General features: G+C 37.7%; 1 protein-coding gene across 5 annotated transcripts in view; it reads right to left on the bottom strand.

Moving 5' to 3' along the window:
- The window catches only part of ckap5 (cytoskeleton associated protein 5), a 98,645-nt gene that overhangs the window by 37,133 nt on the left and 46,286 nt on the right, over positions 1-15,226 (bottom strand). For all 5 annotated transcript variants that reach the window (XM_063061774.1, XM_063061775.1, XM_063061773.1 and 2 more), the window contains exons 26-33: positions 14,123-14,249; positions 12,454-12,554; positions 10,089-10,214; positions 9,825-9,974; positions 7,742-7,945; positions 6,034-6,169; positions 5,587-5,780; positions 321-490 (exon numbers count right to left, since the gene is read on the bottom strand). In XM_063061774.1, coding sequence (XP_062917844.1) covers positions 321-490; positions 5,587-5,780; positions 6,034-6,169; positions 7,742-7,945; positions 9,825-9,974; positions 10,089-10,214; positions 12,454-12,554; positions 14,123-14,249 — 1,208 coding nt within the window. The remainder of the gene's footprint in view (positions 1-320; positions 491-5,586; positions 5,781-6,033; positions 6,170-7,741; positions 7,946-9,824; positions 9,975-10,088; positions 10,215-12,453; positions 12,555-14,122; positions 14,250-15,226) is intronic.

Raw genomic sequence — 15,226 nt, forward strand, 5'->3', positions numbered from 1 at the left:
GCTTTTTACTTCACCCTCCCGGTTTCACCTATCAGCTTGTACTTCTTCCTCCCCTACCCCACCCTCTTGTTCTAACTTCTCAACTTTTCTCCCCCAGACCTGTTGAAGGGCCTTGGCCAGAAAAGTCAACTGTTTACTCTTTTCCATTGAAATATGTAGCTGCCTGCAGAAAAATTATTTGTCATTTATGTGATGAACACTCTCAAAAGGGCCAGACCTTTACAAAATTGAGATTTTAGTTCACAATGCTGTTCAATGTTTAACTATTCCCATTGCTGTTTGAGATCATGCACATAAATTACAAAACAACATACACATACTTCAGCTTGGATGGCACTTCCTCACAGCCCTTTCGTGGTGTGGCTGCATTTTGATTCATTCCTTGTGGTCTTTGAGCCTTCTCTTCCAGTTGTTTTATTGATACAGTCGTACTCTTTTTAGCTGATCGCTTGATTCTTTCCTCCAACATGCTCATCTCCTTCTCAGAAAGCTAGAAATGAAGAAAATGCAAATCCAAGTAGATAGAGTTAATACATATTTTAAATTCAATACCAAAATCCATAGATTATAAATAACTTTTAAAACAAATGTACCAAATTTAGTTTTAATACAAATTATTTAGAACTTACTCCAGCAATAAGACTTTACAAACAAAGGCAGCTCAAGTTTATTACAGATATTTGTATGGAAAGATCATTATAAAATTGACATTGTTATGGCTACTAATAACTACTGTGCTTGAAAATAATCAGATTACAGTTGATTCCAGTTAATTGGGACACATGAGAACCAGTACATTTTGGCCCAATTAAGCAGCTGTCCCAATTAACCAGTTTCATGGAAATACTGTAGTTAAAAAGGTATAAAAGAGACAAATTGAGTAAAAATATGTATTTAAGTTAAACATAGAAGTTAGAACATTACCAATAGTAGTACAGTATTAGCCCCTAACAGTTTATGACTGAGGAATTCATTCAGTGCAGACAGAGAGTAGATAATGGACTGCCTTAATACAATGTTAATGATGATTTCATCCTCCAAAATCTTCCTTTTCATTCTAACATTCATCATTGCCAATACCTTCAAATTCTTCATAGCTTCTAACTTTTGGAGTGAAATCATTTCATTTTCACTCCCAGCCATTTCTGGCAACTTCAAGCCTGAATACTTGAAAATGTACTGAGCAAGGCAGTTCTGAATTGCCTTACTGCTTACTTCTCACCAAATAAATGAAGGGAACCCCAGCTATTTTCTTGATTAGTTTTTGTTCTTTAAGAGTTGGCCCAAATAAGTGATTAACCAGAATAAGTGGCCCAATTAACCAGAATCCACTTAACAGATGATCAAATAAAACTGACCAGGGCAGAGGCTGAAACAAATGAATAGTGCACCTGAAAGGAAGACTGCAATGTGTCCACTTGTTTCAACAGACAACAGATAACAAGGCAATCTCAAAATAATGTGCCAAAATAATAATAGTTTCCAGAGTTGTTTAAATTTGACAATTCTCTTGTACTGACTAATCAAGCACAGGGAGACTGTATCAAATATCAAATATTTATCAAGATTAAGGATCACTTCAAAACAAAGCACCCATCAGTTTGGAACAACTTGTAATTTGCAAATACTTTATTATATAATGATGCATTCACATGGCAACTTAAGTACCAAGTTGAATACAAGTCAGCCTATCAGAATCCTATCACAAACTAAGGACAAAGTAAGTTCTTGCAGGGATAATTTTAAAGAACCTTTGCTTCTGGCTCCCTTTAAAGTCAAAAGATGCTTGAAGTGACAATGTAGATTCAAGCTTCTACATTACTGGATACCATTTTGTTAATCGATACTAGGACTTTTCATTTCACTAATATCCATTTTCTAAGCTTGTCACATTCATCACCATTTCTCCTCCATTTTCTGAAACAGACATGTCACAGAATATTTAGTTCTCACTGTTACACTGCAACCACAACCATCAAAACTGCTGGTCTTATCCATAAATTTCTACTTGCAACCAAATTCAACATTATGAATTCTGCCCTCTTGAATTCTTGCTTCTTTTTTCAGAAATGTAACCGCCTAAGTTTAATACACGAATTTACAATCAAATTCTCAATTCTTCAGGACAGTTAACTCCAATCCAGTACAAGCTCTTTCCCCAACAGTGCCAGAGGCTCAAGCCTCCAACACTTAGAAATGTTTGTTTTGCCCCACAAAGAGCACTAGAGGAACTCAGTTGGACAAGCAGCACAAGTGGAGGGAAATAGACAGTTGACAGTTTGGTTTAAGACCTTCATCTAGATTGAAAGAAAGGTGGAAGGCAGGGGGTTGAGCAAGAGCTAACAGGTAATAGGTGGATCTAAGTGAGGTGATCGGCAGATGAGGCTGAGAATAAAGTCAGAAACCAGGAGGAGACGGGTGGAAGTGACAGAGAGCTGAAGGATGGTTAAGCATGGAGAGAATCAGGTGGGAAGGGGGAAAAAAAAGTGGAAGGAGTGGGAAAGACAGTGATGGTGATGAGAAAGAAATAAGAAAATAGTAGAAATGGGACAGGGAGACAGTAGTTAGAGGAAGTTTGATAATTCTACATTCAAGCTACCAGGTCGGATATGAAGTGTTGTTCCCCCAATTTTCGTTGACTGTGATCTGGTTGTGAAGGAGACCATGACAGACATGTTCGTGTGAAAATGTGAAGTGGAATTGAAATGGCTGGCCACCAGCAGACAGGGCGGAGGTGTTTGACAAGGAAGTCCTCTAATCTGCACTTAATGTCACTGATATAGACCTGCACTTGTGGCAATAATACCAATGGATTTACATATGAAATACCGCCTCACCTGGAAGGACTGTTTAGGGTGAGGGAGGTGCTCAAGGGGAAGGTTTAACACTGTAGTTAAAGGGGTGAGTGCCCAGGTAAAGGGGGAAATCAGTGTGGAGGAATGAGCAGATGACAAGTCACCACAGAATTTTCTCATGTTTCCTTAACGTTTTGGTTATCTGCCGTAACATTTTGTGGCAGGGTTCAAACTTTGTTACAAAGAAGCTTCTAGCTACTGTTTCATTAAAGATAATAGATATTAATCTGACACTAGAAATTACCCAGAAACTTTCCCAACCTCACTTCCCAGCAGCAGGTCAAATGTTACTCCTCTCTAGTAGGGCCATCTACATATTTGGAAAACTTTATTGGACACAGGTTCTACCTCTTGTGATCCTACTACTATAACCCAATTATTCCTACAGTTATTTGAAATCTTCCTTTATACTTAATCTTGTTATTCCCACTGACCATTGCATATTCAATAATACAATCTCAAAAGATGATTTAACCCTTTATTTCCAAGTTCCAGAGACTCAACAATGTCCCAGGGCACTGTTCTTCCTAATCAAAAATGCAACTCCTTCCTCTCTTACCTCCATCACACTTATAGCATCAATACTTCACACCCGACAACACTGTAGTGCCAGTCCTGCCTATCCCTCAAACATGTTTCTGTAATAACTCTAATGGCACAATTGTTATTCCATACCCCAAGATTTCTGTTTGATCTGGCAGGTTTCTTGCAGCAAATCAAAAATGTAGTTGAGCCCTGCCTAACGTGCTGAGTTCCTTCAGTACTTTGTGTGTGTTAGCCCATACATTGCTCCTCACTCATTGTCCTGCCAGCTGGACTTGCTTTAACTTTCTCACCTTCTGTCAAACTACTACTCTGGTCAGGTAGCTCCAGCAAGTACCCCTGCTAGATATTGGTTGCATCTGAACTGACAGTGAGAGAAGCCACTCTCTCTTCCACAGGCTATTATCTTTCCCAAAAGACACCCCAATGATCAAAGAAAATAAATCCCTCTCTCATGCAAGAGATTAGCGATATATTCATCTGCCTTCTATTCCTACCCTCACTGAATTCTAACAAAAGCTATGTAGCAAGAGAAACCAGAGGACGAGTGGAACTACAGCAAAGTACTGGAGTAATTACTCAGTTCCTAGAGCCCTGAAAGACTGTTCTGGAGAGTTATTGGCCCATTATCCAAGTTTTAAAAAAAATCAGGCATAGTCACCACAAAACCTGCAGATTATTGTTAAAAACACCATCTTAGCCGCCTTTGAAAAATAATGGAGTCTGCCATCTTTTTGCAATCTGGCTTATATGACCTCAGCACTATAGCTGATTTTAAAACTTCTCTAGTCAATAACACCCACATCCTACAAATAAATTTAAACAACATCTATTGGTCAGCTCAACATTGAACATATTGATACCTCAGTCCTAATCAACAAGCTCCAAAACTCCCTCTACAACTGGAGCCTTGACTTCATCACCGGAAGACCAGTCTGTGCGGATCAGAAATAACATCTTTTCAGTGACCATCAACATTGGTGCACCTCAAGGATGTGTGCTAAGCCCACTACTCTAGACCCTCTAGCCCTATAATTATTTGGCCAGGCGCAGTTCAAACCCCATTCATAAATTAAATTTGGCAATGACACAACTATTGTTGGCAGAATTTCAGATGCTGATAAGGCGTACAGGAGTGAGATAAATCAGCTGGTTGGTGAAGCAGCAACACCCTTACACTCAACATCAGCAAAAGCACAGAATTTTTTGTGGACTCAGGAAGGGGAAGTCAAGGGAAAACACACTAGTCCTCATCGAGGGATCGGCAGTGGAAAAGGTGAGTAGTTTCAAGTTTCAGGGTGTCAACACCCGGGGATCAACCCTGGGTCCAACACATCCGTGCAGCTACAAAGGCAGCACAACAGTAGCTATACTTCATTAGGAGTTTGAGGAGAATTGGTATATCACCACTCTTCCAAATTTCTACAGATGTACCACAAACAGCACCCTATCTGGATGTATCTCTGCCTGGTATGGAGGTGCCAATGCACAGGATTGGAAAAAGCTGCTGAAGGTTGTAAACTCATCCAGCTCTATCACAGGCACTAGCCTCCCCAGCAACCAAGATACCTTCAAAAGGCAATGCCTCAGAAAGAGAGTATCCATCATTAAGGACCCCCACCCAGGACATGCCCTCTTCTCATTGCTATCATCAAGGTGGTGATACAGGAGCCTAAAGACAAACACAATGTTTCACGAACACAGCTTCTTCCCCTCTGCCATCAGATTTCTGAATGGGCAAAGAACCCATGAACACTACCTCTATTTCACCCTTCTTTTTATGTTATTTATTTAATTTTCTTTCTTTTACGTATATATTGCAATTTTTAGTTTTTATTATGTATTGCAATGTACCACTGCTGCAAAACAAACTTAACATATGCCAGTGACATTAAAGCTTATTCAGATTCAAGTCAAGCTAACTCAGAGGTCAATAGGTCTTTTCTTTCTTGTTTTTGTTTCAAAGCAGGTAAATTACAGCATATTCTGTGAAAGAATAGTGACAGAAAGGAAGTGGTAGAAGCATTTAAAAAGGTTCCAGATAGCCCTTCAACCCTTCCAGATAAGGATTCAAAACAACTGCATATACACACACATATATAAACTTCAACCATTCACACTTTTCTATTTACACTTGTTACAGTTCAAGCTATTTAACCACAGCAACGTCAGACAAAAGTACACTTACATTCCCAATCAGTTTAAAAACTTGGTCTCCACAAAAGTTGTAGACAGTAACCACTGTATTTAAGGCAGCATTACGGACTGACGTGTCTCTGTCTCCAATCTGACATGCAATTTCTTTGAGTGCTTTGGCTGGAGATGGCTGGCAAACATTCAAATCATGAACTTCAATTAATGCACCCAGCTCTTCTAAGCACTCTGAAAATAAAGACAAAAAATTATCTTTCATGTATTTACTACTGAACTCTACACATTTACAATCAACCCTTGTGGCTATAATTACACAATGATTTAATGAATCTCAACAAGAACTTGAACTGTAATTGATTGGTGAGGTGCTGCTCAAACAACCAAGACTAAGAAATAGGAATGCTGGCATAGACACACTCCAAGATCTGTCTTAAGCTACAAAAAATGAAAGTAGACAGTAATGTGCAAGAATTACACTTGCCTGCTCTCTGCTTTGAGTTTTTGGATTTCAGTCCTTCCATAATTAAACTAAACATTTTACTAGCTGGATAAACTTTGCACATCATATTCAGGATGGATCGAACATCTTTCCGAATGACATCTTTTGGTTCTCCAACCTAATGCATAAATTACCTATAGATTAATTCCACACTCTGCAGGTTTATACAAATCAGAATATGAACTATTCACAACTCCATATGTTGAAGTCCAAAGTTAAAAGATGGTGATTTCCCAATGAAATATTTAGTTTCAATAAACATCTGACTGTTCAATTTAAACAGAACCCCAAGTCATTTGAAAACTTAACATATTTCGACAGGAAAATATTAATTTTCATCTTGCTTTGAGAACAACCCCAAATTCTGAAGATCTTATTTTGAAAAGTTTCCAGAAACCCATCACTCCCTAATCCTATTATTTGCACCCAACCCTTCCCAACATAGAGGTTGACCAGAAGATACACTGACAAACAGATAAATAATGTTCTACAAAATAATATTTATTCAATAAAAATTACTGCTCTAGTAGATTAATCTTACTTCTGCATTTTAAATGTTGAAGACAGCTTACATTTGTTAGTGTTTAAGATAGTCCCAATCCATCCACTTAAGGCAAATTCTTAACCATTCCTTTTCTTTGAAGTAATGCATTATAAATCTTCAAGTAGCATAGCAAAATATGGGTAAATTTCTTGCAAATATTTCTATTGATATTTTCACTCAGACTGTTTTAACTCACTGTATTTTTGCTTAATTTCAGAGCTGTTATCAAATCCCACTATTTTCAGATTCGTAAGTTTTATCAACACTGATCCTTTAAGTCTGAAGTACAACCAACCAGTATTACGCTTTGCTAAACTAACTCTTAAAATTTATATATGTGCCACTACTATCAACGTTCTCATGGGCATCTGTTCATGAGATACATACTTCGTCAAAGATCCTTTAAAGCCTGAAAAGACAATTTCTAATTAATTCAATTAGATCTAGTACTTCAATATAATTTTCCACCTTTTTCAAGATGTTTCCTAACCACAGTATGGCCCATTTGATTAAACAGAACCACAGCCAGTACTGGTTTCTTTTATTAATGGCTAAATAAAGACTAATTAAAAACTTGCAACTCCTCCATCCTGCGATTTTCATGAAAACCATCTATAAAAGGATAATGGAAGTTGTCCATTATTAACTATCCTGAAGTTTCTACATCTTTGTTAAACTTGCACATTTGCTCCCCTTTATCCAATCAAGTGCTGTTCTAACAAATCACCCACACAAGCATATTTTCCAAATCCTTTCTTTAACCCCACAACTATTTACTGCATTATTACTGACCACATCCTATCTAATACAGAAAAACAAATCCTTCTCTTCAATTTACCAGGTCAGATTCAGCTGGCTGCTTGCAGCCAAAATCTCCAACCCAGCCACAGCCACTTATGCAAATACACCCAATCTAATTAAGATTTTGCTGTAATTGCACTACAAAGACATTTCTGGACTTATTACATTGTTGTTGCATACTTCCATACTTCCCATATCCTTCCACTCCTTAAACATAGTCATCTCTGTAGCATCGCAACTTGCCCTCTTCAAAAATTTAGTTCCAAATTCCAAATTAAGAACTGACTCATTTTTGGTCACTCCCCTTCATAGATTAACTGCATTGAAAAACTGCCAGTAATTTACCTTATTAATTAGGTACGGAATGAATGAAGTTGCCTCATTTTCAGTTAAATGATAATCTTCTTTGCTTAGCACTGTAAATAATAACTTCAAGTATTCAAGAACTTTCATCAGCACACTTGTGTTGGTGTCAAAAAATCGTAGGGTCACCCACTTCAGAATGAGATCCAGGCAAGCAACAGTCCCTTCTATTTCATTTTCCAAATGCTGCAAGAATACGAGTTTCATATGAAGTTTAAATACAGCCATGTTATTGAGCTAAAATCTATTGGTAAATTAATAATGGTCAATTTTATTGGCTTTCATGTGCAATGAACAGCAATTAATCTCGAGTGCAAATGAAGTTAAATGTGGATGTTCCAAAGTTGCTATCAAGGGAGAAGATAACTCTTAATATTTGGTTTTCCTATCAACTTACCTGGCACAGCACTGAGATTCCTGTATTTTCACAATGAACTAAAATATGGATATCAAATAAGGAACAGTTCATTTTAAAGTGCTCTTAGTTGTCTCAATTACTGACAAGTAACTTTTGGTGAAGATGTGCTTTACATGTTATGGAATTTAAACCCTTAAACAATTAATTCTAGTTGAAGATTGAGACCATAAACGTAGTCTTTCGTCTTCTCCATCCCAAATTTATATTCCAATATTGTTGCTGTCTGTAGCTAATTCGGCAATAAATGTACCATTTTATTTAGGTCATGTGCTATACTATTTATTATCAAATCAATTTAGCAAGGGCAGCAACTAATTGCTTGATTTACTCAGTTTTCAGACGGCTTGGTTAAACTCACTTACCTATAACTTTTATCCTGCTAAAATACTGCAGGTGTTGTTTACTTAACCATTATATCAACTGTCCTAACCTCAATATTATGAATTCAAGTTTAAAGCAAGTTCATTAATGATCACAGAAAATATTGCTATTTAATGCACACCAATAATGAAAATAATAATTTCAATAGATGATACAATTTTGTTTTCCTGTTAACATTTTATATCAGTTTGTTGAAATGAATGGAATAAAGCTTAAATCAAGAAATCATATTTGCTAAATATAACAGATGACAGCAATGTCAAAACAATTTGCAACAAGAATAGTTTAAGAATGATCATATTCTTTAGTAATTGTTAAATTACAATTTTGAATAATGTAAAGTTACACAGAATAATTTATATTTTACTGTTACCCAACAGGTAGTATTTGTGCAAATAGCCCTTCTACCAAAATCAAAACATATAAGCTTCAAGATAGTGATAACTTGGTTCTGTTAAAATAGAAAGTTCAGAAAACATTCAGTAGATGAGGCAGAGGAAAAGAGAAGATTCGAAGTTTACGCCAATGACTTTCTCGGGATAAACATTACCGATCAAATCATAATTAAGGAAGATTGACTGTTTCTTTCCAGAGATGCTATCCAATCTGCTGAGCATTCCCAAACTGCTTGTTTTCCAGCATCTGCAACAAATCCTTTAACAAGCAACACTTTGGATTTAAAACAAATGATTGTATCCAAGGATTCTGTTTATTTTAACAAATCGTGTATTGCTTTGGCCAATGAAGTCTATGTAAATTACTCTGAATATGGAAGAAATGCAGCCAGTGTTATACAAATTCAATATATTGTATTAGCACATGATACACTAATACAGCACATCTTACCTAACACTAAAATGAAATTGTAACTTGGAAAGTCAGCTTCGCACATGATTGCCAAAAATGGATGTTAAGCTTTGGGAATAATCTATTCCAAACTACTGATGATATCTCAGTACTCAACAGCTATGTACAATCAAAAGAAAATGAACACATTCTAGAGTTAGTCAAAAATTATGCACACTTACATGCATTAAATATTCTAAAAACAAGAAAATAAAAATTAGTTTATACATCCTAGTGGTTGCCTTTCTGCAGCTACTTAAAAATCTTACTGCATACAGATTTGGCACTCAACAAGGTACAAAATACTTTCAAACTATGTTTATTATTCTTTTTTGGTCTAGCTATTGACATTGTCAAAACAATCACAGTTCATATACATGCATTAAGAACATCAAATAAAACTAATTTTAAATTTCTTACCTCAAGCAAAACAGTTAAAGCTTTAATGTGATGATGAAAGTCTGCGTGAAACATTTCATCTTGTAACCACTTAGCCACACAGCTAGACATTTGAGTTTTCAACTGTTCTGAATATTCATCCCGTGGAGTTGTGAAATTCCATTTCAACACCTAATATAAAACATGCATTTAAATAAAACTACAATTTTGCTTGAAAAATGTGAAAGATAGTTCCAAAGCATTCAAACAGACAACTCAAATCAGTAATCAAACCAAAGCTCTTACCTTTAAAGCCCTTTCATCCTTTACTCTTTGCTCTTTTGCATTTGGAACAATTATGAAAATAGGACCAGATTTATCATCATCATCTTTAAGGTTTGGCTTACTTGGCACTTTCTTATTGGGTGCAGACTGAAAAAGTAAAAATTAGTAAGAAAACTAATATATCCCACTCACTCAAAAATAGAAGCACCTATCAATGTAATGGAGTTAGGCAGTACACCAACCCACTCAACAACTTAAATATTTTGGATAAACATTTCTTTCTCAAAATAGTAAAGAAAGGATTTTTGAAACCAACAATACTACAGCAGGTTTCAGTCTAAAATCTTGCCTATCCTTGAACCAGTAACACCCCCCCCCCCCATGTCTTTGAAACACTGTACTTGTACCCACTCTACTGCTTTCTCTGGGAACAGTCAATTTACAGTACCTATAAAAAGGTATTCACCCTTCTTGGATGTTTCATATTTTGTTTTACAACATTGAATCACAGTGGATTTAATTTGGTTTCTTTGACACTGATCAACATTAAAAGACTCATGTCAAAGTGAAAACACATCTCTACAAAGTGATCTAAATTAATTACAAATATAACACAAAATAATTTATTGCATAATTACTCACCCCTTCAAGTCAGTATTTAGTAGATGCACCTTTGGCAGCAATTACAGCCTCGAGTCCGTGTGGATAGGTCTAACAGCTTTGCACATCTGGACACTGCAATTTTTCCTCATTCTTCTTTACAAAACTGCTCAGGCTCTGTCAGATTGCATCCTGTGTAAATAGCCCATTTCAAGTCGAGCCACAAATTCTCAAATGAATTTCGGTCTGGACTTTGACTTGGCCACAGGATATTAACTTTGCTGTTTTTACGCCACTTCTGTGTAGCTTTGGCTTTATGCTTGGGGTTATTGTCTTGGTGGAAAACAAACCTTCTCCCAAGATACAGTTCTTTTGCAGACTGCATCACGTTTTCCTCCAAGATTTCCTTGTATTCTGCTGCATTCATTTTACCCTCTACCTTTCACAAGCCTTCCAGGCCTGCTGTAGTAAAGCATGCCCACAGCATGATGCAGCCACCACCATGCTTCACAGTAGGGATGGTGTTTTTGATGATGTGTAATGTTTGGCTTACACCAAACACAGCATTTAGTCTAATGGACAAAAAGCTCAATTTTGGTTTCATTAGACCATAGAACCTTCTTCCAGCTGACTTCAGTCTCCCACATGCCTTCTAGCAAACTCTAGCCGAGACATTTGATGCGAGCTTCCCCCCCCCCCCCCCAAGAGTAGCTTTCTCTTTGCCACTCTCCCATAAAGCTGCAACATAAAGAAGCATCCAGGTAACAGTTGTGTGTGCAGCCTCTCCCTTCTCAGCCACTGAAGCTTGTAACTCCTCCAGAGTTGTCATAGGTCTCTTGGTGGCCTCCCTCACTAGTCCCCTTTTTGCACAGTCGCTCAGTTCTTGAGGACACCCTGCCTTAGGCAGATTTATAGCTGTGCCATATTCTTTTCATTTCTTAATGATTGACTTAACTGTACTCCAAGGGATATTCAGTGACTTGGAAATTTACTTGTATCCAGCTCTTGACTTGTGCTTTTCAATACCCTTTTTGTGGAGTTGCTTGGAGTGTTCCTTTGTCTTCATGGTGTAGTTTTTGCCAGTACAGACTCACCAGCAGTTGGACCTTCCAGATACAGGGGTATTTTTACTACTATCAATTGAAACACCTTTATTGCACAGTCTCCAAAAACAGATCTCCATTTAACTAATTACATGACTTCTAAAACCTACTGGCTGCACCAATGATAATTTGGTGTGTCATATTAAAGGAAGGGAACACTTGTGCAATTGATTTTGTGTTTTATATTTGTAATTAATTTAGATCATTTTGTAGAGATCTGTTTTCACTTACAGGAGTCTCTTTCTGTTGATCATTGTCAATAAAGCCAAATTAAACCCACTGTGATCAATGTATCAATGTTGTAAAACAATAAAACATGGTAACTTCCTGGGGGGGGGGGATGGGACAGAGGAAGAGAATACCTTTGATAGGCACTGTACCTGCACCCTCAGGTCTCCTCTAAATCTTTCCCCTCCCACGTTAAATTCATGTCCTTTAGTTTTAATCTTCCTGAGCCTGAGAAAAGATTGAGACAATCCACATTAGCTATGTGTCTCATGATTCTATATACCCTCCACAGGTTCATACGCTGCCGGGAAAGAAGTACTAGCCTAAGTAACTCAAGCCCTCTAGATCTGCTAATATCCTCATCAACCTTTTCTGCATTCTTTCCAGTTTAACAACATCCTTCTTATGGGTGGGCAACCATAACTGCACAAATTTCACCAACCAATGATTTATACCTTGACTTTGGAAGCAACTCCAACTGCTTTGCTTTTCTTAGTATCAGATTTGAATGCATCTGTCTCATCATTTGTACTGGCACTGTTCACACGTGCTGAAGCTGTCAACAAAAACAGAATTTGGAATAAACATTTTAATAGGCTAGCTTAGTACTTAAGCGACATAATCAGGTAATGAAATAATTTAAAGCACACAATATTGATGATGAGTTTGCCAAACATTTAAGAGCCATGCTGCTGACCCACAGAGATAATGAAGCTAAAGCTGAAACATCCCAATCCTTCAGGATGAATTACTTACAAAACTCAGATGAGCTGAGTGTTTCCAAATATAAATGAGGCAAACAAAAAAAAATTAGAAAGCCAAGGCATCTCCATCCTCGGTGGTGGGGTAGAGATACATCTCTACCTAACTAGGTGCAGAGTGCTTGTTCTTTTCACTAACTTTCAGGTCACCCTTGGGCAAAGTGTAGCACCTGCTTCAGCTCCCCCACCCACCCAGATCAGGATCACGTGAAGCCATGGCAGCAGGTGCTGGATGATCATATGAACATGTGGTACATATCTCAAGTCCTAGTTATGCAATCACTGACACCAAATAGACAATCTCTGAGTATTGATAATGGTTGGAATCACCTATCTTGTAAAAACATTGTCCAGAAGGCAATAACAAACCACTTCCCTCATTTGCCAAGAACAATCACAGTCACGGAAAGACCATGATTGTCCATGTCATAGGACATGGCATGTAATGAATGAAACACTTTACAAGTTAAACACTGCAAAGTAAATGGACTCTGAACAATGGAATATTACACTTATTTGCTATAAAAATCACAAGACATTGAAATGCTGATAGACCCCATTTATCACAACAAATAACAAACAAAAGTAAATAGACTCTGAACAATGGAATATTACACTTATTTGCTATAAAAATCACACCACATTGAAATGCTGATAGATCCCATTTATCACAACAAATAACAAAAGAAAATCTGCAGATGCTGGAAATCCGAGCAACACACAAAACGCTGGAGGAACTCAGCAGGCCAGGCAGCTTTGATGGAAAGAGAATGGGAAGTGGAATTAAAATGGGTGGCCACTGGGAGATTCCGGTTTTTCTGGTGGACAGAGCGTAGGTCGTTGGCGAAACGGTCTCCCAAACTATGCCAGGTCTCACCGATATACAGGAGACCACACCAGAAGCACCGGATACAGAAGATGACCCTAACAGACATAAAGGTGAAGTGTCACCTCACCTGGAAGAACTATTTGGGGCCCTGAATGGTAGTGAGGGAGGTGGTGTAAGGGGAGGTGAATTACTTGTTCCACTTGCAGGGATAAGTGCCAGGAGGGAGATCAGTGAGGTGGGACAAATGGACAAGGGATCCCTACAGAAAGTGGGGGGGGGGGGGGGAGTGGAGGGAGGGAAAGAGAGATGTGTTTGGTGGTGGAATCCAGTTGGAGGTGGCACAACAAATATCTGTCATTTCCTCTAATAAATGGAAGTGTAGAAACATTCGTGAACTTGCTCTGGACAATAAATTTGAAATTCTTAAGAGGCAAATGGGGCATAAAATCTACAAGGGACCCTTTTACACTTCAAAACTGGAAATGTAGGATAGATTAAATTTAGAACCCATGTTTAGTGGAAGGATTATGTTACCTGCACTTGGTGGCCTGGCTGCAGCTGCATTTGATTTTGAAGACATTTTAGCTGGTGCTGCTGGCTTAGATGGTACAATGGCTTGTGCCTTCTCAAGAGCTGCCACCACTTGGTCTTTTGAGGCAGGCTTATGTAAAAAGTAAAAAAAGTATACATAGCTGTAATTATTACGAAGAACACACACTCCCAGAATCTCAATTACATGACTTAATTGAACTGACCAATTCAAGTTCTATTACCATAGATTATTAATCAATTCTATATAACCATCAAGTTTAAGCAATTTGTGATATATTAGGAGAAATTAAACAGAACATCACATTCACCAATGCTTACTATTTGCTGTCAACTCCTGGCATTTGGTAACTTTCGCATCAATAGAGATTCCTGCATTTTGGGCGATTAGAGGTAATAACCTACTCACCCTTAGAGAATAAGTCACAAACCAAAATGCTACAGAATAAACATTGTTCTCATGGAACTGGTGAAAAAGCAAACTTTTTTTTTAGACAACCTACATTTCTTGACACATGCAAAGACTGAGTGATTTCCATTACAGGAGATTGTGAAGGCAAACCAACCCCACCCCATTCTTCCCTCCCCCACCCCACAACCCCACTTCTAGAATGTCAAGAGCGCCTGTATTTAATCTGCAGCTGAGAAACGCTGTTACAGGCTTCTTATGAGGCTACTTTCTCAAACTAGAGAAATGAAATAACTGGATCTCACAAATAATGCTCAATGTGTGCCACAATACCCATTGCAATATTGTCTGCATAAATCACCCATCTTCTACAAATTTCCATTCAATGATTCCAAAAGTAATTTATACATGATAAATTACTTCAAGCAAAAAAAATTGCTAGAGGAACTCAGCAGGTCAGGCAACATCCGCAAAGGGAAGTGGACAGCTGACATTTTGGGTCAACACTATTCTTTTGATGCAGATTCCAGATCTGCATCCTCTTGTCTCCCCTGCAGAGCAGATTCAATGGGCCAAATGGACTAACTCTGTTCTTATAGCTTATGACCTTTTAGTCTCTTCAGCATAACTTGAGATTTTCTGGATCAGAGCTTAGTAAATGAAGGCACTAACTTCTTGCA

The sequence above is a fragment of the Mobula hypostoma genome, chromosome 11 (assembly GCF_963921235.1).
Source record: "Mobula hypostoma chromosome 11, sMobHyp1.1, whole genome shotgun sequence".
NCBI classification, from domain to species: domain Eukaryota; kingdom Metazoa; phylum Chordata; class Chondrichthyes; order Myliobatiformes; family Myliobatidae; genus Mobula; species Mobula hypostoma.